The sequence below is a fragment of the Lodderomyces elongisporus genome, chromosome 3 (genome assembly GCF_030384665.1).
Source record: "Lodderomyces elongisporus chromosome 3, complete sequence".
Classification (NCBI taxonomy): Eukaryota; Fungi; Ascomycota; class Pichiomycetes; order Serinales; family Debaryomycetaceae; genus Lodderomyces; species Lodderomyces elongisporus.
In genome coordinates, this window is record NC_083675.1 from 1,289,569 (window position 1) to 1,315,711 (window position 26,143).

Consider the following 26,143-nt stretch of genomic DNA (forward strand, 5'->3'; position numbering starts at 1 on the left):
TAGTGCACAGCCGTTAAGTCATGTGCTTGAGTTTATTTATAGGAAAGGACAAAAAGGACAAAAAGGACAAAAAGGACAAAAAGGACAAAACGGAGATTCAATTATGAGGCAGCTTCAGACAGGAGCAATATAAAATTAATAATCTCAAGATGCCTCATCATGCGGCAAATTTATTAAAACTGAAAATTAAAGCAGTCATTAAAGTACTTGTTGCAAATATCATGTTACCTGTTCAACGTATTCCTTTCTTTTACCCACTTATAAGCATCGATTTGGTCCAACTTCGAGTCTGGATGCGTTTTCAATGGTCGTGGGTCATGTCTAGAGTTTTTTCTTAACTACTTTTTTTTTTTTAGTTTTCTGTTTTTGGTTTTTGTTCTTTACTCTTGTTTCAAACAATTGCAAAGAAAAATCACCTTCCAGTGTCATTCATTGAGTTTTCCCATTTCAATATTATAATTTAATGATTAAACTTTAGCTTAGTTTTTTCAAACAAAGATGGTCTTGCTTGTTTCTCTTTTTATTTTGGGGGGGGGGGGGGTTTGTTTTTCTTTTTTTTTTCTTTTCCCTCGGGTCAACTCCTTCGGTTTTTCTCGGAGTACACATGTTTTTGTTAGGGTTTTTGTGTACTGGAAATTATCCGACCGAAAGGTCTTTCGCCTATTACAAATTTATTACTAGTACCACCAATTACGCAATGTCCCTCACAAAAACTTTACTATACCTTTAAAAGACCTTTATAAGACCTTCACGCGACCATTTTGTAACTTACACAAGAAGTTTGGCGTGTTAGACATATTATAATGATTAGTAAGGTTAGGCGAAATAGAGAAAAAGAAAAAATATATTCCTAATAATGAAATTGGAAGGAGGAAAAGTGTAAAGTGGAAAAAAAAAAAAATTGGGCTGTACTCGAGAATGGAGAACAGATGTCCCTTAACTTAATTTGTTGGCGTTCTACTTAGTAGAAGTAAGGATAATAATCCGGGGAACATAGTCCCGTGTCTTCTATAGTTTCTAGTTCAGTTGGAGAACTCAATTAATCGGAAAAAGAGAAATTGTAAGTGAAAACTAAAGTTAATAGATGAAACATTTGTGATTAATCATACAATTATACACCTTGAAATGAAGAGCCTAACATCATTTATTGGTCTCTGCTCGTAGATCCAGTTTATTTCAAACCAATTCTTGAGTTAAACAAAGTATTTATTGGTTGAAAAAGTTCCCCTCAACATCATCATCAACAACTTTTTCTCCTTCTTCTTCTCCTTCTTCTTGTATTTCCTTCTCCACGATTTTCAAAAAGATTTCCGTAAAATCGATTTTGTCCTACATATTGCAAATTGCACACACACACACACACACACACACTTTTATACTGCCGAGCACAAAGGTCATTATAGTTGCTACATTGTGAAACTGTCTCCAACAAAATAACTAAAGAGTACAATTCACTGAATATACATATTTCGATACTAATAATAAAAAAAAAGAAATTGAGTATACTGAAAATATTCAAACCATTGAATACTTAGTATATACATCTATACCCATATCTATATAAGCACTACGAAAGTCCAATTCTTGTTTGAATCTAATTTCTTTTTATTTATTTTTTTTTGCTTTTGGCCCCCCCCCCCTTTTTCCCCCCTTTATATATATATATATATAATATCCTTCCCACCTTCTCCGAAAATAAAGAAGGTATAATTTTATTTTACAAAACTTTCTATTTCCACGTTGACTTCCGATCAAGAAAATACCCCAACCCCAAAGCCTTGTGATATAGACTACGCAATGTCCCTTTCTGAAAAGTTAGAAGTTGCCGTTCGGGATATAGAAAATGATTTCTACATTGATGACGATTTCCTCATCAAGGCCTCGCAATACTTTGAAGAGTCCATGAGAGCTGGCTTGCAGGCCCCAGAACAAGATAGAGCACACATGCCAATGATCCCTACATATGTGACAAGCTTACCAACAGGTAAAGAAAAGGGTTTATTCTTGGCTGCTGATTTGGGTGGTACCAACTTTAGAGTCTGTTCGGTTGACCTTAAAGGTGACCACACTTTTGACTTGAAGCAAAGCAAATTTAGAATCCCATTGGACTTGATGAAGGGTGACCACGCCGATGACTTGTTTAGATTCTTAGCAACCAAGATTGCGGCTTTCCTTGACGAAAACCACCAAGATTGCAGAGTCAAAGGGTCTAAGCCATTGAAATTGGGTTTTACTTTTTCATTTCCTGTGGACCAAACTGCTTTGAATAGAGGCACATTGTTGAGATGGACAAAGAGTTTTGATATCCCAGATACTGTTGGAAGAGATGTTGTTCAATTGTTGCAAGCCAACTTGACCGTCTTGGAAGTCAATGTTGATGTTGTTGCATTGGCCAACGACACTGTGGGAACATTATTGTCAAGATCGTATGCCAACAACCCAGAATACACCCACGCCAACACAGTAATTGGATTGATTTTTGGTACTGGTACCAATGGTGCTTACTACGAGTCATTTGACAGGATCCCCAAGTTGAAGAACAAGCCGGAAGGCGCCAAGGGTATGGTTATCAATACCGAGTGGGGTTCATTTGACAATGAATTGAAGATCTTGCCAAACACCTTGTACGACAAGATTGTTGATTCAGAAACTGCCAACAAGGGTTACCACATGTTTGAAAAAAGAGTAAGTGGATTATTCCTTGGTGAGATTTTGCGTGTGGCATTATTGGACTTGTTTGAGAAGGGTTTGATTTTCCAAGAATTGTATAAAGAAAGAGGTGGAAGCTTGCCTCATAGATTAATCACACCATGGCAATTGGACTCTGAGGTTCTTTCGTATATCCAAATCGACGACTCCACTGCATTGAAGATGTCAGAATTGATTTTGCAAAACACATTAAGATTGCCAACTACAGCAGATGAAAGAGTCGTGATTCAAAGAATCACTAGAGCCATCTCCAAGAGAGCTGCGCAATTAGCAGCAATTCCTATTGCAACAATCATTAGAGAGACAAAAGACTTGTATGCAGACGACGAAAGAGACTTTGAAGTTGGTTGTGATGGTTCAGTTATTGAGTTTTACCCTGGTTTCAGAGATGAGATTATGAAGGCATTCAATGTAATCGACCCATTAAAGGGATCGAGGAAAAAAGTGCACTTGAAGATTGCCAAGGATGGTTCTGGTGTTGGTGCTGCTTTGATTGCTGCAACCACCGATTGAATGATGCAAACTTATACGCATATATAATTAAATTAAAATATATATGTATATGTATATATGTATATATATATATATATATATAAACGGATGTAAAAGACACTAAAATGAAATGAAATAGCACGAACTATAAACACCTTGTAAATTAATTATTAATTGAAGATTTCAACAACTGTACATTTACTTCTTCTCTTTTTCCTCCCCTTCCTGTTTTCCTTACACTAATTATTCGCCAATTATTTTATTTTGGTTCTTTTGACTATCTCCTTCTTCTTCTCCTTCTTCTACTGTTTCTTTTACAGCATTCCGCTGGTGGAAAGGTACATAATTCCTATCCCTGCCAACTGGAAATCTTTTGCACTTTCCGCACAATAAGCACTTATTGACAAACACATCTCCTTTCTCATTCTGGGCACCCTTTGTTAAATTTTCAATATACATAGACATGGTCAATCCCGGTATAAGCAACGTATGGCATTTCTTGCATATGGTTCTCTTGACCTCGGGTGAAACTTTAGATACAGTTTTCTTGGCTATAAGATCCATGGATCTGGTGTACCCTCTTGCCAATTGCGTTAAATGAGATCCATTTTGTGTGGTAGTGGTGAAGAGATTGCTGAGGTGATACAAATAAGTTAGTCGACTGTTGTTTTCCTTATTGGGTATATCCCTTGCAGCGCCTAATTGTTTACCCTTTTGCTTTTGCTTGTCCTTCTTCCCCATGACATCGTTTTACAGTAAAAAATTATGATTAAAGGGAAGTATCAAGCTTGCAAGAAAGAAACGAATTAGAAGATGTAAACGAAAAATGAAAGACAAAAATAGTAATAATAATAATAATAATAATAGAAAATTAATCAAAAGAAAGGGAGGAGTTGGGGAAAAAAGAAGATGATCTGGAAATGGAGAAATCTACTTTTTTTTGGGTGGGTTTCGATAATTTGTTTTTTTTCTCTAGATGCGAGTAGTGTTTGAAATTTCTGAGCGCCAACGGCAAAACGAGGTGGAATTGGGTGTTCTTGCAATCACCAACTATAATTAATCCTTGCCAAATTTACAACCACTCTATCAAACAAACTTCTTCAAACAACTAATTATATCTTTATAGTACACAATGAGTGGATACGATAGTGCGTTATCTATTTTCTCGTATGTTTAGACCATTACACCCACAAGTCATATACTTCAATTGTATCAAAGGATATCCAAAAACAAAAATCAAAAAAAAGGAAAAAATACAATTGAGCAAAACTCAAATATATACATATATATGTATATATGTTTATATGTATATGTAAGACTAATCAAAGGGATATACTAACTTCTTGTTTTAGACCTGATGGACACGTTTTCCAAGTTGAGTATGCTTCTGAGGCGGTCAAACGAGGCACTTGTGCCGTTGGAGTTAAAGGTTCATCGGTCGTGGTGCTCGGTTGCGAGAGACGTACCACTTTAAAGCTTCAAGATCCACGTACAACACCATCGAAAATCCAAAAAATCGACCATCATATTCTTTTGGCATTTGCCGGGTTGAATGCCGATGCAAGAATCCTTATAGATAAAGCTCGTGTTGAGGCGCAATCGCACCGATTAAATTTGGAAGATGCTGTGACTGTGGATTATTTGACGAAATACGTTGCAGGAGTACAGCAACAATATACTCAATCCGGAGGTACTAGACCTTTTGGAATTGCTACTTTAATTGCCGGATTCGATGCATTAGATACCGTGCCAAAATTGTACCAGACTGAGCCATCTGGTGTATATAACGCATGGAAGGCGCATGCGATTGGAAGATCAGCAAAGACTGTGAATGAGTTTTTGGAAAAGCAATGGAAAGATGGAATGTCTGAAGATGAGACGGTAAAGTTAACCGTTAAGTCGCTTTTGGAAGTTGTACAAACAGGAGCAAAGAACATTGAGATTAGCGTGATGAAAGCGGGAGAGACAAAAAAATTGACCATTGAGGAGATCAACAAATTTGTGGAGGAAATTGAGGCTGAGAAGGAAGCTGAAGCGGAAAAGAAGAAGCCAAAGGTGAAGGCTAAAGAGTAGATAGCTAAGTAGACGATATGAAGCAATGGCAATAATACAAACTTAGATGGTGTATAAAATAACAAAAAGAAAAAGAAAAAAATAGATTGATAACTTACGTCAAACATCGTAATTGAGAACATGTAACTTGTAAAAAAGAATGTATGCATCTTAGAGTTTATTCTAGTGGTATATATATATGTGTGTGTGTGTGTGTGTGTGTGCATGGGGAGTGGTGGGAGGAAGAAAAGCAAGAGAAGAAAGAAGAAGAGGAGCCAGAGGAGCCAGAGGAGGGAGAACTAGAGGGAAAAATAGTGGTGAAAATCGTGGTGATAGTGGTATCAATAATAGTGATAATTGGAATACTAAGAATATTCAAAGTTCATTCTTTAATTACCTCCTTTTTGTCTTTTTCGCAGCAGCGCCTTTCTTGTCGTTTGTTTTTCTTTTTTTGTCATCTTTCCCCAGTGGTGATGTGTTGCTGTTTTTTGGCACAACTGTGAAAAACCCATCTAATCTTCCTTGAATCCCTGCTTTCAATCCTTTTTTCAATTTCTCAGCACCGCTTCTTATCCTATCCTCACTAAAACCTTTATTCTTTACCATATATTCAATCAATCCATCTAAATCTGGTTCTTTCCACTTCAACTCTACTTCCAGTGCAGGTAGCACTTCTGGTTTCATGAATAATTGTCTAGCTTCGTTGTATGGCCAATTTTCTGGTACTTTATATTTGGTTTTGTCGGGGTTTTCTTGCAAATACTTTACAATATTGTCCAAGGAGCCGTGTTCTTTGATCAACTTGTAGGCGGTAACAGGACCAACACCTTTAATTGTCTCACAGTAGTCGCATCCTAATAAAATACACAAGTCAATAAATTGTTCTTTGGTCATATCCAAGCCTTGTATGGCTTCTTTATATGTGATTTGGTCGATGGGCATTTTTCTTGCCTCGGCAAATGTCAAATGTCTTAGTAACTGTGGTGGTTCGTAACAAAGCGTGTCCATATCTTCACTTGCAGCAGCAAACACTTTACCACCGCGTGCCAACTCTGCGCATTGTGCTTCAGCTTCGCATGGTGCGTTAACATAGGGGATTCCCATGAGCTCTAGTAACTTTTTAGCCTCGTCGTTTTGATCGCGACTTACTCTAACCAATCTCTTTTGGTACTTTGTCATATCACTAACTGAGGCGTCGTCTTTTAGATTATCAATTTGTTTTTGAGCTTCTTCTCTCTTGAGCAATCGTTTCTCCAACTCACCACCTTTCAAGACTGGTGGCTTACCATCAAAAACATACACTGGCTTGATGTTATTCTCAACCATTCGAATAGTTCTGTAAAAAATACCAGACAAATGGGATGTAGTTTCACCCTCGTCATTGGTCAATTGTTGGCCATCTGATTGACGCACGGCAATTAAGAATTGATAAAGACACATGGAAGCATCAATGGCGACTTTGCGACCAAAGAGGTTCTTGAGTTCGAATTCTTTGTATGCATGTGGAGAGTGCTCTTTGATGAGCTGGTTGAGACCCTTGACACCCATTATGTGAAAGATGCAGCAAAAAATGGAAGGGAAAATAAAAAAAAAAGTAGCAAAAGAATGGAGAAGAATCAGAGCAAGAAACAAGAAAATCTTTGGTAATGGTCTGTACTTGTAATGGGTAATGAATATATGCTGACAAATGTGTGATGATGTTTGTATTGATTTTTTTAATTTTCTAATTTTTTTTTGGGCCAACTTGACCCGTTTTGGTCTTTATTTTTGGTCAAAGAATAAGCTGGAGCAGATGTGAGATTCGTGTCTTTTTGTGTGTGTATTTTTCTATAAAAAAAAAAAAATTCCATTGATGATCAATAAGAAAGACGCGTCTAATACTTAGCAGTCCTAAGAGGATGGCGCGTGATCGCTGCAATGGTTTTGAAAATACTAATCTTGTTCTAAATCAATGATTGATCAACGATTGTTGACAAAGACAATATGATAAACCACTTAAGGGTTGTTTATGCATCACCTGGTGGTATTAATGCTATTCTTTAAAAATGCCCAAATAAAGAAACAAACAAAGTTAAGAAATTTTTTTAAAAAAAGAGCGGGAATAATTTGAGTTGGTTTTGCACCAAAAAATAGTCAAGGTACCTTTGAAAGATGTAAACAAAATCAACAAGTGATTGTTCTTTATTTTAATACATATCCATAGCTAATGGTAATTTTTTCCACAAACTGTTGTAGACTATGGAAAGCTATTGTTTATTTATTTCCGCAATTCTGTTTAATTTGTGTAAACTTCGAGATCATTAACAACTGCTAATTTTCTATTTTAGAGTGGAGTAAAGCACCCTTTCCCAAGTTAATTTAGAATTAAGCAATTTTAAATTAGTTCAAGTTAACGATAACTAAAGTGTGTCAGTGTATGTCTATCTGTTTAAGTGGAAAGGACGGAAGAAGAAACAGGGAAGGTTGAATGCGGAGAAATAGATAGTTGAGCAAAACACTTTATTACTTACTTACTTGCTAGTTTACTTGCTAGTTTGCTTACTTACTTACTTACTTGCTTGTTAATTCAATTAGTTCATCCTCTATTGGTGAGTATGAGTGTGTGTGTGTGTGTGTGAGGAAGACATAGTGCCTGATATTTATGTCATTCTACCTTTGTTGTATGACCTAGTTCTGTGCTCTGATTGGAGGATAGAGTTTTGTGGAGAAATTTTTTTTTCTTTCTTCCTCGGCATTTATTTATATAAATCCGGTTGCAATGGTTATATTCTTTTTAGCTTTCACGGACTTAAATTTTTCTTTATATGTTATTCTGTTTCTCTCCTTTCCTTGTCTGGAGTTGCAACAGCAGTGGAAAGAGAGAGCAAAATAAGGTGGGAGTGGAAGGTGGGAAAAAAGGGGGGGGGGGGGAACAAGAAGGGGGGTAGGGCTAAATTTTGTATGCTGTAAAGGGAAGCGTGGAAGATGACACAAATTACACAGTCAGTATTTTGTGTCATTTTTCTTTCAACTTTCCCCTCCCAAACCATACCCCACCCCTTACATTTTTTAGGGTTAAGAACTTTCATACAGTGCAATGGAACCAGAATATACAGATCATATCGCCATCACACCTCCTTTCAACTTCAATTATCTTGTTCTCCCTTTCTCTAGTATACACAATTGTAGTCTAATCATTTTTATTAATTAGAACTTTTGACTCAGTGGAGAAGCAAACCCAAGGATAAAAAATTAAATAAAAAAAATAGAATGGCTTCTCAAACGTATACAAATTTTCTCTCCTCTCCACTTCCTTCACCATGAACAACTGGTCGCTAACAAATCATGAAGTCAGCATTTACAGTTACCGTGTTAACAAATAGTTATCCCTTTAACTCTGTTCCTTCTTTGTTTTTTTTTTTTTGCATTGTTATTCTGCCAAATTAAATGTTTACTATTGTTATTGTTGTTGTTGTTGTTGTTGTTCTTCTATTTCTTTTACCATTCTTTCCATTCTTTATCACAAAAAAGTAATGAATACTAAAATTAAACTAGAGGTGTTGCATATAGCTAATAGCGACTGCCTTTACACTTTCATGATAAATTGATCATTATATAATTATTCACAAAATTATTGTTTGTCTATATATTTATTCATATATATATATATATCTCACTGTTTGCAACATAGTTTCCTTCTTTTCTCTTTCCCCCCTCCACCCCCTCCAATTTCTTTCTTCTTCCTTACGCATCTACAATAGCTACATTGTATTATGCTGCTTGACGAATTTATAACTTATCTCAACCATTGGTATGTCATAATACCATTGGCATTCACCACCTACCACGTATTCCACTACATTTACTTGAATCAACTTGCCAAAAAGTTTGGTGCAAAACCTATAACAAATGTACTCAGTGATGGATGGTTTGGTTTCAAAAACGGTACCCAGGCAATAGCTCTCAAGAATAAAGGCCAGGCAGTTGAGTGGGCACAAGAGAAATACTATGAAACCAAACACCCTGAGATACCAACATTCAAGGAAAGAATATTTGGTCTCTACTTGGTATTCACAAAGGACCCGGAAAATATCAAGGCCATGTTGGCAACGCAATTTAGCGACTTTTCATTGGGCCACAGATTAGCCTACTTTGATCCACTATTAGGTAAGGGTATATTCACATTGGACCATGAAGGCTGGAAAGACTCACGTGCTATGCTCAGACCACAATTTGCAAGAGAACAGATTGCTCATGTCAAGTCCTTGGAACCACACATTCAATACTTGTTCAAACACATTGATAAAAATCAAAACATTCAAAGCAAGAACAAGATTGAAAATGCAGATTATGAAACCTCTATATCTGCCTCCTATTTTGACATTCAGGAATTATTTTTCAGATTCACGGTTGACTCAGCAACCGAATTCTTATTTGGTGGCTCAGTAAGTTCATTGCAAGACGAAACTATTGGATGTGATACTAGAGATATTGACTTTGCTGGTAGAAGACAATTTGCTGATTGTTTCAACAAGGCGCAAAACTATTTGGCCACAAGAAACTTGTTGCAAAAATTATATTGGCTTGTTAATCCAAAAGAATTTAGAGAATGTAACAAAGTTGTGCATGAGTTCACCAACTATTACGTCAACAAGGTATTGAGTTACTCACCAGAAGAATTGGAAAAGATTAGTGATGGATACGTGTTTCTTTATGAGTTGGCCAAGCAAACAAGAGACCCCAATGTCCTTAGAGATCAATCATTAAACATTCTTCTTGCCGGTAGAGATACCACTGCTGGTCTCTTGTCGTTTGTCATTTTTGAAATGGCCAAAAACCCTCAGATGTGGACAAAATTGCGCAACGAAATACTTGAAAGATTTGGCACCACAAATCTCGAAGATATCACCTTTGAGAATTTGAAGAAATGTGAATACCTCAAGGCCGTGCTCAATGAAACTTTGAGACTTTACCCCTCTGTACCACGTAATGCTAGAGTTGCAACAAGAAATACTACATTACCAAGAGGTGGCGGCCCTGATGGATTATCTCCAATTTTTATTGCCAAGGGTTCAACAGTTGGTTATAACATCTCTGCATGCCAAAGAGACGAGACACATTATGGTAAGGATGTAGATGAGTTTAGACCCGAAAGATGGTTTGAGGAGTCTACTAGGAAACTCGGATGGGCATACTTGCCATTTAATGGTGGTCCAAGAATATGTTTGGGCCAGCAATTTGCATTGACTGAAGCAAGTTATGTCATTACAAGAATTGCACAAACTTATTCGAAATTGGAATTGAAACCAGGGTATGGTTATCCACCAAAGAGAATGACACATTTGACAATGTGCTTGTTTGATGGATGTTGGGTGAAGATGGAAAGAGCATAGGTTTAGACGCAAGTTTATTTTTTCATTGTTCCTTCCCCCTATACTTTTTTTTCTTGCTTTTCTTACTTTTCTAATTTTTCTGCCTTGACATTATATAGTGCTAGACTATTGTTTAAACTCTTTTATGTAATTTATTGAGTGATATTTCAGTTTCTTTACCGTTGTCCTTAAATCTTTGTTTTCTTCTCCAGTTTCTTTTTGTTTTTGTTTTTGTTTTTGTTTTGGTATTTACAATAGTTTTTTTTTTCTTTGGTTTAAAAGAAAGTATCAAGTTTTCTTTATTGTAAATGGTTCAACTCTATTTAGCTATATTATATCTTTATGCTTACATTGTCATATATTCTCAATGACCCTGTCCTGCATTGACCTGGGATTGCCTATTTGTGTTTGATGCATTTTCTTTCAATGCAATCAACTGTTTAGCTCTAAATGTTTCATAGTGGGTCAAATTTGTTGTTTCTATTAAATCTTGTAAATGAGTTCTGGTTAAGAAATCTCTTAAAAAGACAAACTCGCATTGACTCACATCCTCAATGTTTATTGCTCCCCATTTGGTTTTTCTTCCACGCACCATTTCGCCATTGCTCAACTCGATTTCAGTTTCGCTGCCTGCAATAGCAAATGGAATCAAGGATTTGATATCTTCATTCAATTGTCTTTCTTCTTCGTAAAGATCTTCAGAGTCATAGGGGTAAATATTGAATCCATACTTCATAAATTCTGATTGCAAGAGTTTTTTGAAATCGTTACGCTCTTCCAAAGTCAAGCTGTCTGATTTGGCAATTATAGGCACAACATTGGCGATTTCACAAAGTTTCTTCAAGGCCTGGACATCCAATTGTCTCAATGGTTGGCCGTTTGGTGGGATAAAGTACAAGATGCAGTGAACTCTAGTATCTGGCAAGTACTTTTCTCTTTGTGCCGTTAATTCCTTTCTCAAATATTGTGAGTGTTGTTCCTTAACGTACTTTACCAAGGGGTCCCAGCATTTTTCGTTATTGATTTGGTCGCCAAATCCTGGGGTATCAATGACATTGATGTTTAAGCGGACATTGTTTTCCACTAGTGAGTGGTGTGAGACTTTAATCTCTGTGGTTTTCTCAATGGGTTCCTCACGTGTTTTACGACCATTTGAAGAAGTTAATTTCGAAGAGAACAAGGTATTGACCAAGGTACTTTTCCCGAGACCCGAGCGGCCCACCACCATAACATTAAATTGGAATCCTCTCTTCAATAACCGATTTTCAATCTGGGTAGTGATGGTGTCGAAACCGACATACTTTTTAGGATGTGTGAATTGGAAAGGCTCTGTATCTGCGTATGACATCGTGTGTATGTGTGTGTGTATATGTGTGTATGTTGTTTATTTAGTTGATGGTAAAGAAAAGCCCAAAAACCAATAAACAAAAAAAAAAAGAGCAATAATGGTATATTTTAGATTCACAAGAAATAAATGTTAATGGGGATTGTATATGTATGGGGCCCAATAAATGTGAGTAGAATGTGGGAATGATAGTGCTTGATAAGTTATGGTAAGCTATGGTAAGTCAAGATGATTCACCAAAACCAGTTTGTAATTTGTTGATTTTTTCGTTGTTGTTTTTGTTTTTGTTTTCCCTTTTTTTTTAGTACGTTGTGTGTTATGTAGAGGCTGAGGTTAGGTTATTGATTGATTTGTTGTTCGTTTTGATCTGTGAGAGAGAGAAAGAGAGAGAGAGACAGGGGAAAAAAAAAGAATACTCTCTCTCTTTTTTTCTGTTCTTCTTGTCCCCTCTTGTTCTTACGCGTGTATTATTTGTTTTTTTGGTTTTTTTGGAGTATTCTGTTTCAGAGTTGAAGCTTTGCGGCTCAAGGAGGGAAACTAGTACAATGAGTAAATGTTATTATGTTACTGATGTGTTTAGGACCTGTAAAATATGATCTTGCAAAAACTACTAGCAAAGTTTTGGGTACTATACTATACGGAAGTTAGAAAGTAACCAAAACAAAGAACAATTAGTAACAATTTTCTTAGATAATTTTTGGTGGCAAAACAAAAAACAGAGTAGGATCTAACGCGTATCTCAATTGACTTGAAAGACGAGCTCCTTCCTATACAAAGTTTATAATATCATTTGTTTCTCTAGTATCTGCAACCGATCTATTATTTTTTTTTTTTTTATAGTTGAGTAAATACAACTTGATAATTAGATTGAAACACTGGAAACAATATTATTAGACTTGACGGTGGATTCATATGAAACGTAAGATAAAAGACAACAAAAAAAAAGGGGGTGAGTTGTCCAAACAAGTGGAGGTACAATGAAAAAAAAAGAAACAGAGTCTTTGTTGACTACAAGTATCTTGTTGATTAAGGTACAATGATAATCTCAAGTAAGTACAATAGAACAATAATCATGATACCAAATATTTAATTTCAAACTCAATTTCTCCAGCATAACAATGTAGAGATAAATATTTTAAAAAAAAGAAAGGTACAGTGAAGGAAGGTGTTTCAGAATGTGGTGAAGATTAAGAAGATGACGACACAGCATCAACAACTATCTTTCCATCTACACGATCATGGCTTTTATAAAATTATAAATTCTTCTTTTCAATATTCAGTTAAATTATATACTTTATGGAGATAAACAGTTCGTTTCACTTCACTTCTTCTTTAGAACTTTATTGTTATTGTAGTTTCTATATGAGAGAGAGAGAGGGGGGGGGGGTGGATAGAGGATGTGTGTATTATATGACACGAGAGTATCATGTTGCTAAATTCCTACAAGTAACAAATAGTACTGAAAACAAAGCACAGGATATGTTTTATGCCCTCCCTTCTTCTTTATTTATTCTTTGCTTCTGTTTGCTTACAACAAATGGCAACTGTAAAGCTTTCATATTTTAAAAAGAAACAGAGCAAAAACAAAATTAAAAATAAAAATAAAAATAATAATAAAAATCATCTTATACTTTTTTACAGTCTCTTTCTCTCTCTCTTTTTTTTTATTGAATGAAAAAAGAAAAAAGAAGGAAAAAAATAAAATAAAATCCCTCATAGTGTTAACAAAAGCTTTTGTTACTCCAACAAACTTAAAAAGGTAAAGAGAACTTGTTGTGATTATTATTAAGTATGAAAATATTTGAATCAATTGGGAATGGTCGTGTACTTATGGTATTAAACATTTACTATATTGGGTAAACATATTTTAGGGCTTTTCTTTTCTTTTCTTTTCTTCTGTTTTTTTTTTTTTGTTTGCTAACTGCTACCATTTATACCTATATCACCTTTTTTTTTCGTCTTGCTCGAGAAAGTAATTGTGTACTAATTGCACGACCCAGTGAGTTGGGGTGGTTGTGAGGGTAGTATGTTTTGCAGTATGGGTGTATATATGGGGTTTTCCTTTTTTTTTTTTTTTTTTTTTTTTCTGTCTGCTGTTGCTGTCTGCTGTTGCTGTTGTTGTTGCTACAATATTGTGCGTGTAGTTTTATGTGTATAGCTGAGGTCGTGCGCTTTACAATAACAGGAACAAAATACACACATAGACATACACATAACTTATGCACTCACTATAATACTACTCTCTTCTTTACAACAATAAACAACCCCCAAAAGAAAAAATTTTTTTATTTTTTTTTATTTCTTTTTGGTTCTGCAATAAGAGGCACTTCCCTCGAGACAGAGATTTACTGGTAGCGTTTTTTCTCGTACATGCTCTTCTCTTCTCTTCTCTGCTCTGCTCTTTGTCCCTCGAGACACAGAATAAAGAATAAAAATAAATATAATGTTTTTTTTTTATTATTATTTAAATTTGGTTTGCAAACATGGAGAGAGAGAGAGAGAGAGAGAGAATTATCCTGGTACGTAATGACCTAAAGCAATGGAGTGAGAAACAAAATGGATGCTAGAAGAAGAATATGAAGAGAGGAGGAGGAGGAGGAGAGACAGAAGAAAAAAAAGAAAATTGAAAGATGCAAATATAAATTCCCCTTAATTTCAGCTCAAGAAAAATTTCCCACCTGTCAACCCAAAATTTCTTTTAAGAGAATACTACAGTCATTTATATTGAATATATATATATATCTACACATATATTCCATTTGCTTTTGCCTTTCAGTATAGCAGCAACTGTATACATATACATATATATTGGTTGATCACAGCTCAACTAGTATAGTTGGTTTTAACCGTTTGTGGGATATCTTTCCAAAAGACGAAGAACTGAAGCAGAACCAAGAGGAAGCAGAACCAAGAGTATCTCAACCTTTTTTTTTAACTTGCCATCAACTTTATCAACTTGAGACCTTACATTATATTTAAAAAGATATAAGGTCTATTCCTTTCTATCTTTTGAAAGCTCACACACTCTTTCTCAGTATCAATTAATTTCACCCTAGTCGTCATTTACTACTACTTTTTTAAAACAAACAAACAAAAAAGAACTTGACATTACAGTTTTTCAAATCGAATCAAAGATTGAGTATAATTTCTGTTCTTTCCAAACTGTTTTTTTTTGAATCTATATTTTCACATTGCATTATTACGTTTTAAGCTTTACTTTTTAGTTTGAGTTTTTGCTATTACTTTGTTGTTGTTTTTTTGTTTTCTGTTGTTAATTATTTTTTTTTGGTTTTTAAGAAGGATACATATACATCATGAGTTATTAGCAAAGTTTGATACTTTTGACTTGGTAACTCGACTCATTATATAAGCTAACAAAAAAAAAAACACACTTACAAACACACACAAGCAAATTACTATCACCGGTATTTTAAAATTATATTTTTCATTCTCCCATACATTATTTATTCATTAACAAAGAGCAAAAAAGGAAATAGGAAAAACATCTGCTCGCCTTGATTCGTTTAACATTTTCCTATTTGACTTTGTCCCTTTTTATCTTAGTTTTCTATTGATTTTCATTTAGAAAGGGGGGCACTAGCGATATTTCATTTCACAGAAGGAGAAAGTTTACTTTACCATACAGTTACTGCTAACAATACTATTAAGTACTATAACAGTTGTGTAACACCATTATAACACCATTATACAAGAATGGGTTTATTTGGAAAGAAGAAAGATAGCTCCGAGACGAGGAGAAACTCTTCTGCCTCGTCTACAGCAACTCCACGAAACTGTTCATTTACAAAGTTTGACGAGTTGAAAGACTACAACAAGAGGTGCAAAAAGACTTGCGTCAAGTCAAAACCCGTTGCAGTCACTTTTTGTTTGGGTAAATAGATTGGAACTGAGTTGCAAAAAAACTCTAACCATATATGTTTCTAATATCTATTCTGTTGCTTTTATTTTTTTTTGTTTTTTTTTTTAAAAAAAAAAACAATTTTGGTGGTTAGAATTTGTTTTTCTTTATTTTTTTTTTTGATGTCTTTTCTTCTTTTGCTTTGCTTTGCTTTGTTCATTTGATTTGGTTTGACTTGTCTTCCTATTCTTTTCTAATTTTTTTTTTTGCTTTATACGATTGTGTTTAACTACCTACTTCCCCCCTGACTTTTCTTTAGCACTAATTGGTTGGAGAAGAAAATGGTTCAAAATATGTGTTTTGAAAACTAAGAGAAGCAAACAATCAAACCAAAATGTTCAAGAAAAGAAAAAGAAGTAGTATCTTTTAAAAAAACACAACAACAACAGTTTAATCAGTAATATATTAAGGAAAACAATGATGAAAAAGAGAATGGCCAAACAGATGCAAACATTACTGCTTCAGCTTGTCCTCTAGTTCATCATTCTTTTTTTTTTTCTTTTTTTTTTTTCAGTTCTTAGAGGTGAGATCCTTCTTCTATCATTTTTTTTGTTTGGATCTCTTCCCCCATGTATTTTTGTTGTTGTCGTCAAATCTTATATTTGCTTCTTCAAGTGTGATGTATACACACATAAACATCTATTGGATTATTATTTCTCATTCTGTGCTCTTGGTTAGTGAAGAAAATTCTAAGCTCGAAAGAAGGTCAGGGAAATAAAGAAACAAGAAGAAACAAGAAGAAAGAGTGGTTACAGAGTTAACCTTGTCCTACCATTATAATACTTGTAACAAGCTACGTAGACGAGAGAAATGTGTGTGACTCTGTGCAAGACAAACTCACGGTGAATATGGCACATCTTGTGGAGAAATAGAATGCAAACATGAAACGTTTACGAGATACTTTAGTGGTGCTGTTGATGTTGTTTACCTTTCCTTTGTTCCTAATTTTTTTTTTATACATATAATTGTTTATTTTTAAATATGAGCACCAGCAAAAAAGAAAACATGGAGTTTAACATTCAGTTCATTACAAACCAGCACACCAGTATAGAACCCATAACCTCCCCCCACATACACTTTCTTCCTTTGATCACCAGCTTTTAAACAAGAAAAGTTAACATAAATTAACATGAAGTAACATAAAATAAAATAAAAAATTATTCTAAGAAAGGTAAACATTGGTAGTAAAAGACTTGGATTACGTCATAAAGAACGCTATCTCAACAAGAATGTCAGCAAGAAAGAAAGCCAACAAGACTACAAGACAGCATCTCGAAACCTCCAATTCAATCTATCCATCTTTTCAATCCCCTCAAACTTGAAAACATGGTGACAGACGATTTAATTATCTCCGAGGTTACCATCACTGCGCCCCCCTCAACACACATTACAAATTAGCAGTAGACTTGTCCCCTCTACTTCTCCTCCGCTTCTCCCCTTCTTCGCCTCTTCTTCTTAGTTCTATTAGTCCATATCCTCATTATCTATTTTAAAAATTGTTTGAAAGCTCGTAGAGTCAAGATTTCACAGAAAAATTTTAAATCACAACTGAACATTAGCATTTCAAAAACACACAAATGTGCTTCTAATCTGCCGGGCTAGAGAGTACGTCCACACTAGGGCAACTTCAAATAAAAAAAGTGCCTGCATGACCGCTCAATGCAAGTTGTCCCGACTTTATTAGCTAAAGAAGAAGAAGAAGAAGAAAAAGAAGAGGAAGAAGAGAAAGGGAGAAGGAAAAAAAAAAATTCCTCTTTTCTTTTTTTCACTTCTTTTTTGGTGTCTCCTGATGATGTATCTGGTAGCGCACATACTTGTACCAAAAAAAAGAATTCGAGGTTCTAGTAACTAAAATATACTCTATTTTTTTTTACTTCAAGCTCTATACAATGTGACACACCCGTACTTGTTTTATTATCATGCAGACTAAATGCATAAGAAACTTTAGGAAGAAGAAGGACCAGCCTTCTTTTGCCTTTTGATATTCTCATGCAAACTCTCAATCCTAACTTTTTTCGACAACCCAACCCTCGGTCTCAAGTTTTGACTACAGAGTGCAGATAACGGTTTTGGGGCTAGACGTTTTCTGGAAATGATCTTTCTCCGTACTTGCAAGTTTTCCTTATCGTTGAATTTGACAGGTAAAGAAGTTTTAGTAGAATTTGTAAGAGCTACTTTATCTGAAACACCTTTATTCGTCATGCTAGAGGGTTTGTCATGTATTTCTCTAGCCAATCTCGACTTTGCTGTTGACTTGTGGTCAGACCCATCTGCCGGTGCTTCTTCCTCATATGCAGTTGAAATCAGCAGCACAGAAGGCGGATATTCATCATATTGGGGTTCATACGTAGCAACGCTTGTAGCAACACTTGTAGCAGGAGATTGAGATCTGCACTCGCTTCCATTACGACTTACCCTGATATCATCTTTTTGTGTAGGTTGGTCTTCAACAACTTCGCATGACTTGATCCTTAAAGCACCCAAACTCAGCTCATGTTTTCTATCAGCTGGATAATTAACCATCTGCTCTTCACCTTTATTACCAGTTGCTGAAGTTTTATGTTTAGGTATAAGACCAGTCTCTACTTTTGGTAACCGAGTTGTTGATTGCTCTACCTCATCTATCGGTGTTGAACATCCTTTAATCTCACCTTCTTTGCAATTGACTGGCGACTCTTCTTTATAATATGGGTCAGGCATTCTCGAATTTGCTATATCCTCAAGTATATCGAGCTTGTTTAACTCCTTGGTAGACTCAGTGGAGCCCTCTATATTTTCCTCGAGTTCAGACTTGTAATCACTCTCAGAACTCGCTATACGCACTTGCATGGTGTCCGCTAATTCACATTTACCAGGCATCGACATGTTTTCTCGACACAGTCGAAGACCATCCTCAGCAATTACTGCCTCGTTGTAATAAAGTTTTTCACCTTGATCCTCTACACCATTTAACCTGGTTGTTATCACAAGGTCATTCTCATTTCCCAAAAAATTATTCATTGCACCACGATTACTGAAATTTATAACTTCTAAATTCTCGAGTTGTCTCAATTTAGCATTATTTTGGGAACTGGTCTCAAAACAATCACCATCGCAAAATCCAATAGCATCTTCTTCCTCACCTCCAACTGCAAAATCCGTATGGTGGAAATTGTCATTACTCAATGTAGAACTCATTGATTCTGTAGCATGTGCCCTATGTACCAATTGTAAGGCATCACCAACCTCCATGCCATCATTGCCTGCAATGACCTCCTGCATAACTGTTGAATTGGTTCTATTGGTTTGGTAAGTTGGTATCTCAGCAGGCGCTGATGCTGGTACTAGACTCGGTACTGAAGTTGGCACAGAAGCAGATCCTTGAACCGAATATGGTCTAGTATCTGGTGCAGATAATAATAGACGTGTATCGTTTGGATTTAAACTATACTTTAACGCTATATCTTCTTCACTATCTGAAATATGCGTCACTTCATTTGAAGTATTAGGACGGTTTTGCTGCAATATAGTATCAGAAACGGATGGTCTTGTGAAGGATAATGGTTCAGAATTGGGACGTTTTGTTGCTGGCAAACCCATGACGCGTGGTTTAGCTGCTGCTGCTGCTGCTGCTACTTCGATTCTCGGTGCTGTTATTGTAGATAAAGACAAGATTGTAACAGTAGTTTTATATTGACAATATTCTTGTACCTTATAAAGATATTAATCCAACTACTGGAGAACCAATATATTGGTATTTTAAGAGAGTTAAACTGTCTCTTGTATACAAATCTTTTTCCAGCTGATTCCAAGTTTTATAAAAAATTTTGGTTGTAAAATCTCGTTTTCTGAGCTATCAGTAAAGACAAAATCCAGGAATGAACTCGCTACCATATGTATTTGGTTGCAATTACGAATATGACTTTAATTTACTCAACGATGGAAGAAAATGTCCTTAGCAGCTCATTAACCGTTGAGCCTCTTTGACAAATGATCGAGCTTTTTGTTTAGTATCTTCTTTCCATTCAGTTGTGTTATAAAATCCTACTTATGGACTAATATATGTGGAGGATTAATTTTATGAAGAGAAAAAAAGACAAAGACGAAACTTTTTTTGCGCATGCGCATGTGCATTACAGAATTACGCGTATGGCAGAAATGAGTCTCGCAACGAAGGATGTAAACAACTTTATAAATTTCAAGACTGCAATTCTCTCCCTCTCTCTCTGGATTTCTTTCTTCTATTCTTTTTATTCCTTTCTGTTTCTTTCCTCCTTCCCCTTTTTTCTTCTACAGGAAACATTCATTCATTCAATCGTTATCAAAACTAGATTTCTCTTTAATTTGGTTATGATATGCTCAACCACAACATCATCGTTCCATAGTGACTTCACCAAGAAAACAGTTGATTAATTATTGATGGATTCTTGTATTTTTTCAGGGTGTTTTGTTGATAGTACTAACCAATGATCCAATGCTTTACGCGTTCCCCTCTCTTTTTCTTTTCAATCACTTATCATTCCTTTCCTTTCTTTGCAAGGGAGACATTTAGGTAATAGATCAATTATGATAAGAGCCAAAGTTTTTTTTTATTTCGATTTCATCATATGTCCAAAATATAATGAACCATGTACTGGATAACAATATACAAACAACAGCCACGTTCAAAAGTGAATCAACAAATATAGATGTGTGTGTTCAAAAAAAAACAAAGAATGGAAAAAACTGAAAAGAAATTCAACTTGACATTCGATCCTGTATCGTATGCCCTTGGTTTTAAATTTGCCCGCAATTGTTATTTTCCATCATTGAGAAACATTATCTGTTACACCGAGTTTCAAGTGCATCCTTACACCGCTTTAATGCAAAAATTCCATGGTTCCACATCTTGTGTTTCTGGAGAGAGAAAAAAATACGTAAAGATTAGTGTGATTTTTTATTTTGACCAAACGAAGCTCTGATTTCATGGCTTGTTTGTGTTTTTGATTTGCAGCATGAGTGCTGGTCACATTTGGTCAAAGGAAAGGGAATAAAAATAAATCTTTGCTGTTGTTTTGTCGGATTGGAAGTTCACACTTTTTTTTTTCTCAAAAAGTAAATTTCCTTGAGTGATTGTTGTCTGTAGTGTTACTGGCGGCTTACAAAAAATGGGAAAATTACCCATTATTATTATTCAATAATTGATCATTGTCCCAGTAGACGTTCAAGCTCATGGCACTTTTACATTCAATTAATTATCCGACCGCGGTGAAGATCCTACTTTTGTGAGGTTTTTATTACTTTTATTCCTTTAGTTATCCTTTCGTTCACTTGTATCCAAATCTCAACAAAAATGTGCAATTAAAACTACCTACAAGTTTTTGGAATCAAGCCTTGTTCTTTATTTCATCTTTCTGCCAATTGGAATTCTAAATGGTCAATCATACAAATTGATATTGTATTTATTCTTTCGCCATATATCTCAAGAAATCACGTGGACCTGGATACAAAACTCCCGTGGCCAATTTTCTTTGTTTTTTGTTTATTGATATTCAGTTTTGTTTCTTAATTGGGAGTCTTTTTTTTTTTAAAAAAAAAGAAACCACTTTTCAAAGTGAATCGCCTATGAACATAGAAACTTGTTTCAAAAATTCTAGAAATCAAACATGTTTGAGATGATGGGACGTTTGTGAGGCTAAATCGAGAGCGCAACAATGCGAGGGAGAGAAATGACTATAAAAGGTTGTTTTTGTTTTTGTTTTTCTTCTGTCATTCATTCTATATTTGGTGAAATTCAGCGAATCTACCAGTTTTGATTCTTTACTTTTCTTTTCTTTTCTTTTTATTTTTATTTTTATTTTTTTAATTTTCATTTTGGTAAATTCGAAGAACCGGATGTTGTTTAATGTTTCCAAACATGTTCAGAAAACTTGTTCCGATCGATTAACTACTAGGTAAATCCTGCTTTTTTGCTTCGATGCTTACCAATATCCGGTTGCATTTCAAGGGTTTTTTGTTGCACAGGTGGTTACAAAACTTTCAATTTCTCAATTCATGTCAGCGGTCTATTCATCAATCTTAGGGATAGTTCCAATACTCTGCAATACATCCTTCGCTAATGACACGGTTATTGTTGGGGATGTGGGTATGCACTTGATGTGAATACGGAATGGATTTTTTTTATACACATTTTTTTGTTTCAAATACTCTATTGATTTGTCAGTGATTGAATCGAACAAATAACGGGGGGATTTTTTTTTGCCTTGTTTTTTTTTTCGCAATTAAGGGACGCTTTGAAATGATGAAGGAGAACTTGTGCGGGAAGTGATGGAAAAGGAGTAAATTGAAAGAAAAAGAGAGGAAAAAAAGGTGAAAATTGGTGACCTTATACCGAGGGTCAAGGCGGTGTTTTGTTTGGTGAGGCCGTTCTGTCGAAAGAATATTTCTATCAAGCATGAAAAACTACATTTTCTTGTTGATTCCTGTGGGGGTGAGTTGAATTAGGTTTGAGAAAGATTGAATTTGATGTTTTCTCTTTTTCACATTTTTACTCTTTTTGTATGTGGTATTTTTCATCTACACTTATCTAGTTAGAGCTTTACTAACCTTTATTTGTTTAATGCTGGTGGGACTGTTGATCGCCTACTTTGTACTTTTAGTTTTTTTTTTTTTTACCTTTTTTGTTACCATGATTTGCGGAGGTAGGAATGCAATTTTTTTTTATTTTTCACTGTTAGGACGGAAAGCGGAACTTGTGATTTAAAAGTGGGGAATCCCAGTCCCACACACGGCTGTATTTACGAGTATTGTTTCTTTTTTTTTTTTTATTTCCTTTATATTAGTTTTTATTGTTGTAGTTGAAAAATAAAAAGAAATTCATTCAAGATCTTTTGCAACTCTTTGGATTTTTCAATTTCTATAGTGTATATTACTTTAAAAAAAATTAGTTAGTTAGTTAGTTAGTTAATTAATCAAATGTTCAGTTTGAGTAAACAATTACTTACTAAACAGACATGTGAATAGAAAGGTAAAATAGACGTTTTACATAATGGTACATTTTGAGCAGAAACTTTTGTCGGTGGATTCTGGTGATGAAGAAGTTTGCTTAGCTCTTGCTTGTGATGTTGCGGCGGTTGTTGGTTTTTCAGACTTTGTTGCAGGTGTTGCGTTGGATTTAGCAGCAGCTGCGGTTTTGTTGTTGTTGTTGTTGTTACCAGTAGTATTTGCTCCAGCACTTTCAGAAGCATTGCCAGATGACTTGTTGCCTGAGCTTGTTGCTCCAAGCAATTTGGCTGCTGTTTTTGCAAATGTTTCACCTTGAATCTGTGCTACTTCCAATTCCAATTTTGATGGTTGTCTTGAACCGTCACCAGCAGCAAAGGTACCAGCACCGTATGGTGATGCACCGTGGATCTCTGTCAAGTCAGCTTGTTGTTGGAATGCGGCGTAGCCGAATGGAACATAGATCAAACCGTGATGTACGAGGAAACTCAATGTGTTTCTCACTGTAGTTTCTTGTCCACCACCTTGAGTACCGGTAGAGACAAATACACCTGCTGGTTTACCATACAATTTTCCTTCGGCCCATAATCCACCTGTGGCGCCCCAGAATTCAAATACTTGGGCTGGACCAGTACCAAACCTTGTAGGGATACCAAAAAGGAATGCGTCATATGAAGTCAATGTTTCCAACGTGGCCACTGGAATGTCCTTTGGTTTTGGAGGTGCATGCAATTTGTCGAGGACATCTTGGGGTAATGTTTCGGGGAATTGGAACAAGTCTGCTTTGTATCCTGCCTTCTCGACACCTTCTTGCACTGCCCTGGCTAATGTTGTGACGTGCCCATAAGTTGAATATTGTATAATGGCAATCTTGAAAGTCATAGTGTGGCTTTAATAAAAACTATTGTATATATGTATAGATGAGAAGAAAAATAAAACAGGACTTTGATAAAAGTATTGAAGAAAATGTGTAACCAAAGCCCAAAAAGAGAAAAAAATAATATAGAAAAAAGGGGAAGGAAAAACAAAGAAAGAGGTGAAAATAGGAGGAGAATGTGGTTTATATGACAAGTCTAGGATATGAGAAAAGGTTTTGTTGTTTTTTTCTTTTTTTCTTTTTTAAAAAAAAATTATTTTAATCAATTGGCTGTTATCGCCATGAAATGGTGATTATTAATGTATCTGGTGATGGTTATGACATTCTTATGAGCTTTTTTACTAAAGAAAAGAAAAAAGTGACAAAATATAGAAATTAAACAAAGAGAGAAAGAGAGAGAGAGAGAGAGAGAGAGAGACGAATGGACACAATGCAAAACATTCACCAGAATTTTAAGTCCCAAGGCTGGCACGCGCAATTGCCAAAAAGGACAAATTAAGATTAATGGACACAAAAGTCAAAGAGTTTTAGTTTTAGTAATGGATTACAATTTGCAATGTGTATCAATTGAAATCAATTCGTTAGCACACATATACACATACAATTTATCAGACAACATGTAAAACACAACCTGTTTTTACTAATGTAGAGAAAGAGAGAGGAAGAGAGAGAAATCGAGAGTCTGTGTGTGTCTGTGTGTGTGTGAGTGTGGCTCAGTTATTGTGATTTTGGGAGCTAGCATCTAGGGGATAAGAAACACCTATCGCCGAGTTTACACGTTTACTAATATATTCTTCTTTAGTCTTCTTTCGTCATTTTAACTATTTTTTCTTTCTTATGAGGTGGTTAGTAACAAACCAAGTTATGACCCTCTTGCAAAAAAAAAAGATACTGTCTAATATAGTCTATAATTATCAATTTAGGACTTAAGTTTTCTCTTTTCTTTTTTTTTTTTTTGGTTTTTCAAATGGAAGGAGGGGAGGCATTGAGTAAGCTAGATTTAGAAATGATTTGTCAGCTTGACTAAGGTATAGTATTATAAGACATATATAATTGAAAAAGTGATCAACTCATGGTCAAATACTCTTCTTCGTTGACCCATTGCAAAAGATTAGAAAAAAAATAAGTGTTTGTCTGGAGCCACAAATAAGCACCAAGTTGCAAAAAGTGTCAAAGGAAACGAATTTACGGGACACTTTTCAAAAGACAGACCTTACGAAAAGAAGAAAACGAGAAAAAAAAAGGGAAGGAACGGATGGGAAGGAAATTTGCTTGGTGACATGATTAAATGCAACTTGGGAAACTATGGGAATAGATTTCTCATCTAATTGCTATGTAATTGCAATTATCTTCAAAGAAGGAAAAAAAAGAACAAAAATTTCTTGGGTTCAATCCTGAACTTCCATATTTTCTGAAATCAGTGAAGCAGCAGCAGTAGCATCAGCAGTAGCTTTAATTTGTTTAAGTAACATATACTTTTTTTATAAATAGTCTATAGCTTTTAGCTTGCATAGCTATGCTACAGATTACATGGAGTAAAGAATAGCTTGAAGTAATACAGACATGCTGTGTTTCAATCGAGAGATGAATAACGCAAAATAAGAATATCTGTGGTTGTGGTTTTGTGTTCTCCAGCCAATGGAAAGAAAAAATAAAAATAAAAAAAAAAAAATAAAAAATAAAAAATAAAAAAATGTCAAAATTTTTGATGAACAATTCTTCTTCTTTTATCTCCTGTTTTGGTCGGCTGGTAAAAAGCATACAAAATTTATTGGAAATAAGAACAAACCTAATCTTTGGTGTAAAAAGAAAGTGAAAGAGAAAAAGTGCTCCACATCTATTTCAATTGTCAAGAACCGATATTGACCAAGTCTCGAATACCGGCAATAGTGTTCAAATTAAAGTATATTTTGTAAAGTTGAAGGAAAATAAAAAAAAAATATCAAGTTTTGCAGGGGGTAGTACAAAGTATGTAGAATTTACTAATAGTATACCACACAAAATGCAGTATAGATTTGTAATCAGCTGGTACTTCTTATTGTTCGAAATAATTCTCTCACTTACAAAGGCATTACTAAAGATGCAACATCGTCTATTACTAATGGAACAGCAACAATTGTGGTTCAACAAAGCACTTTTACTAAAACTGCTGGAAATTTTAGAAGTTCATTGCAAACACAAAGAAATACGATGTACCTGTTGAATAGGAAAAAGAAAAGGAAAAAGAAAAGAAGAGAGCTGTGGATGATGTAAAAGTACTCTTGCGCCGATGTTGTTGTCCATTTACTTTTGTATTTGTATTTGTATTTGTATTGTTGTTGTTAGTATTATTATTTTTTTCTTCTCCTTCTCTATTTCATAGTTATATTTTTATCATCATGGAACCACAATCTTGGTCTTCCTACTAACTGTCCCTTCCACCCCCTCCCCTTTCCCCT

General features: G+C 35.1%; 8 protein-coding genes across 8 annotated transcripts; 3 read left to right on the forward strand and 5 right to left on the reverse strand. All coding sequences in view use genetic code 12, as the record gives it.

The window, feature by feature from the left end:
- Positions 1 to 1,797: 1,797 nt before the first annotated feature.
- On the forward strand, positions 1,798 to 3,222 carry GLK1 (glucokinase; the record flags this gene model as incomplete). Its single annotated transcript, XM_001525327.1, has 1 exon — positions 1,798 to 3,222. The coding sequence occupies one exon, from the start codon at positions 1,798 to 1,800 to the stop codon at positions 3,220 to 3,222; it is 1,425 nt and encodes a 474-aa protein (XP_001525377.1).
- Positions 3,223 to 3,444: 222 nt separating this feature from the next.
- On the reverse strand, positions 3,445 to 3,942 carry PVL30_002804 (uncharacterized protein; the record flags this gene model as incomplete). Its single annotated transcript, XM_001525328.1, has 1 exon — positions 3,445 to 3,942. The coding sequence occupies one exon, from the start codon at positions 3,940 to 3,942 to the stop codon at positions 3,445 to 3,447; it is 498 nt and encodes a 165-aa protein (XP_001525378.1).
- A 391-nt stretch (positions 3,943 to 4,333) lies between these two features.
- Positions 4,334 to 5,274, forward strand: PRE6 (Proteasome subunit alpha type-4; the record flags this gene model as incomplete). Its single annotated transcript, XM_001525329.2, has 2 exons — positions 4,334 to 4,368; positions 4,554 to 5,274. The coding sequence occupies 2 exons, from the start codon at positions 4,334 to 4,336 to the stop codon at positions 5,272 to 5,274; spliced, it is 756 nt and encodes a 251-aa protein (XP_001525379.2).
- Positions 5,275 to 5,646: 372 nt separating this feature from the next.
- Positions 5,647 to 6,801, reverse strand: FEN1 (Elongation of fatty acids protein 2; the record flags this gene model as incomplete). Its single annotated transcript, XM_001525330.2, has 1 exon — positions 5,647 to 6,801. One exon carries the CDS (start codon positions 6,799 to 6,801, stop codon positions 5,647 to 5,649), a length of 1,155 nt encoding a protein of 384 aa, XP_001525380.2.
- Positions 6,802 to 9,005: 2,204 nt separating this feature from the next.
- PVL30_002807 (uncharacterized protein) lies at positions 9,006 to 10,625 on the forward strand (the record flags this gene model as incomplete). Its single annotated transcript, XM_001525331.2, has 1 exon — positions 9,006 to 10,625. One exon carries the CDS (start codon positions 9,006 to 9,008, stop codon positions 10,623 to 10,625), a length of 1,620 nt encoding a protein of 539 aa, XP_001525381.2.
- A 343-nt stretch (positions 10,626 to 10,968) lies between these two features.
- Positions 10,969 to 11,952, reverse strand: CDC10 (cell division control protein; the record flags this gene model as incomplete). The annotated part of the gene is made up of 1 exon (XM_001525332.1): positions 10,969 to 11,952. One exon carries the CDS (start codon positions 11,950 to 11,952, stop codon positions 10,969 to 10,971), a length of 984 nt encoding a protein of 327 aa, XP_001525382.1.
- Positions 11,953 to 17,812: 5,860 nt separating this feature from the next.
- Positions 17,813 to 19,447, reverse strand: PVL30_002809 (uncharacterized protein; the record flags this gene model as incomplete). The annotated part of the gene is made up of 1 exon (XM_001525333.2): positions 17,813 to 19,447. One exon carries the CDS (start codon positions 19,445 to 19,447, stop codon positions 17,813 to 17,815), a length of 1,635 nt encoding a protein of 544 aa, XP_001525383.2.
- A 3,420-nt stretch (positions 19,448 to 22,867) lies between these two features.
- On the reverse strand, positions 22,868 to 23,710 carry YCP4 (flavodoxin-like fold protein; the record flags this gene model as incomplete). Its single annotated transcript, XM_001525334.2, has 1 exon — positions 22,868 to 23,710. One exon carries the CDS (start codon positions 23,708 to 23,710, stop codon positions 22,868 to 22,870), a length of 843 nt encoding a protein of 280 aa, XP_001525384.2.
- Positions 23,711 to 26,143: the final 2,433 nt, after the last annotated feature.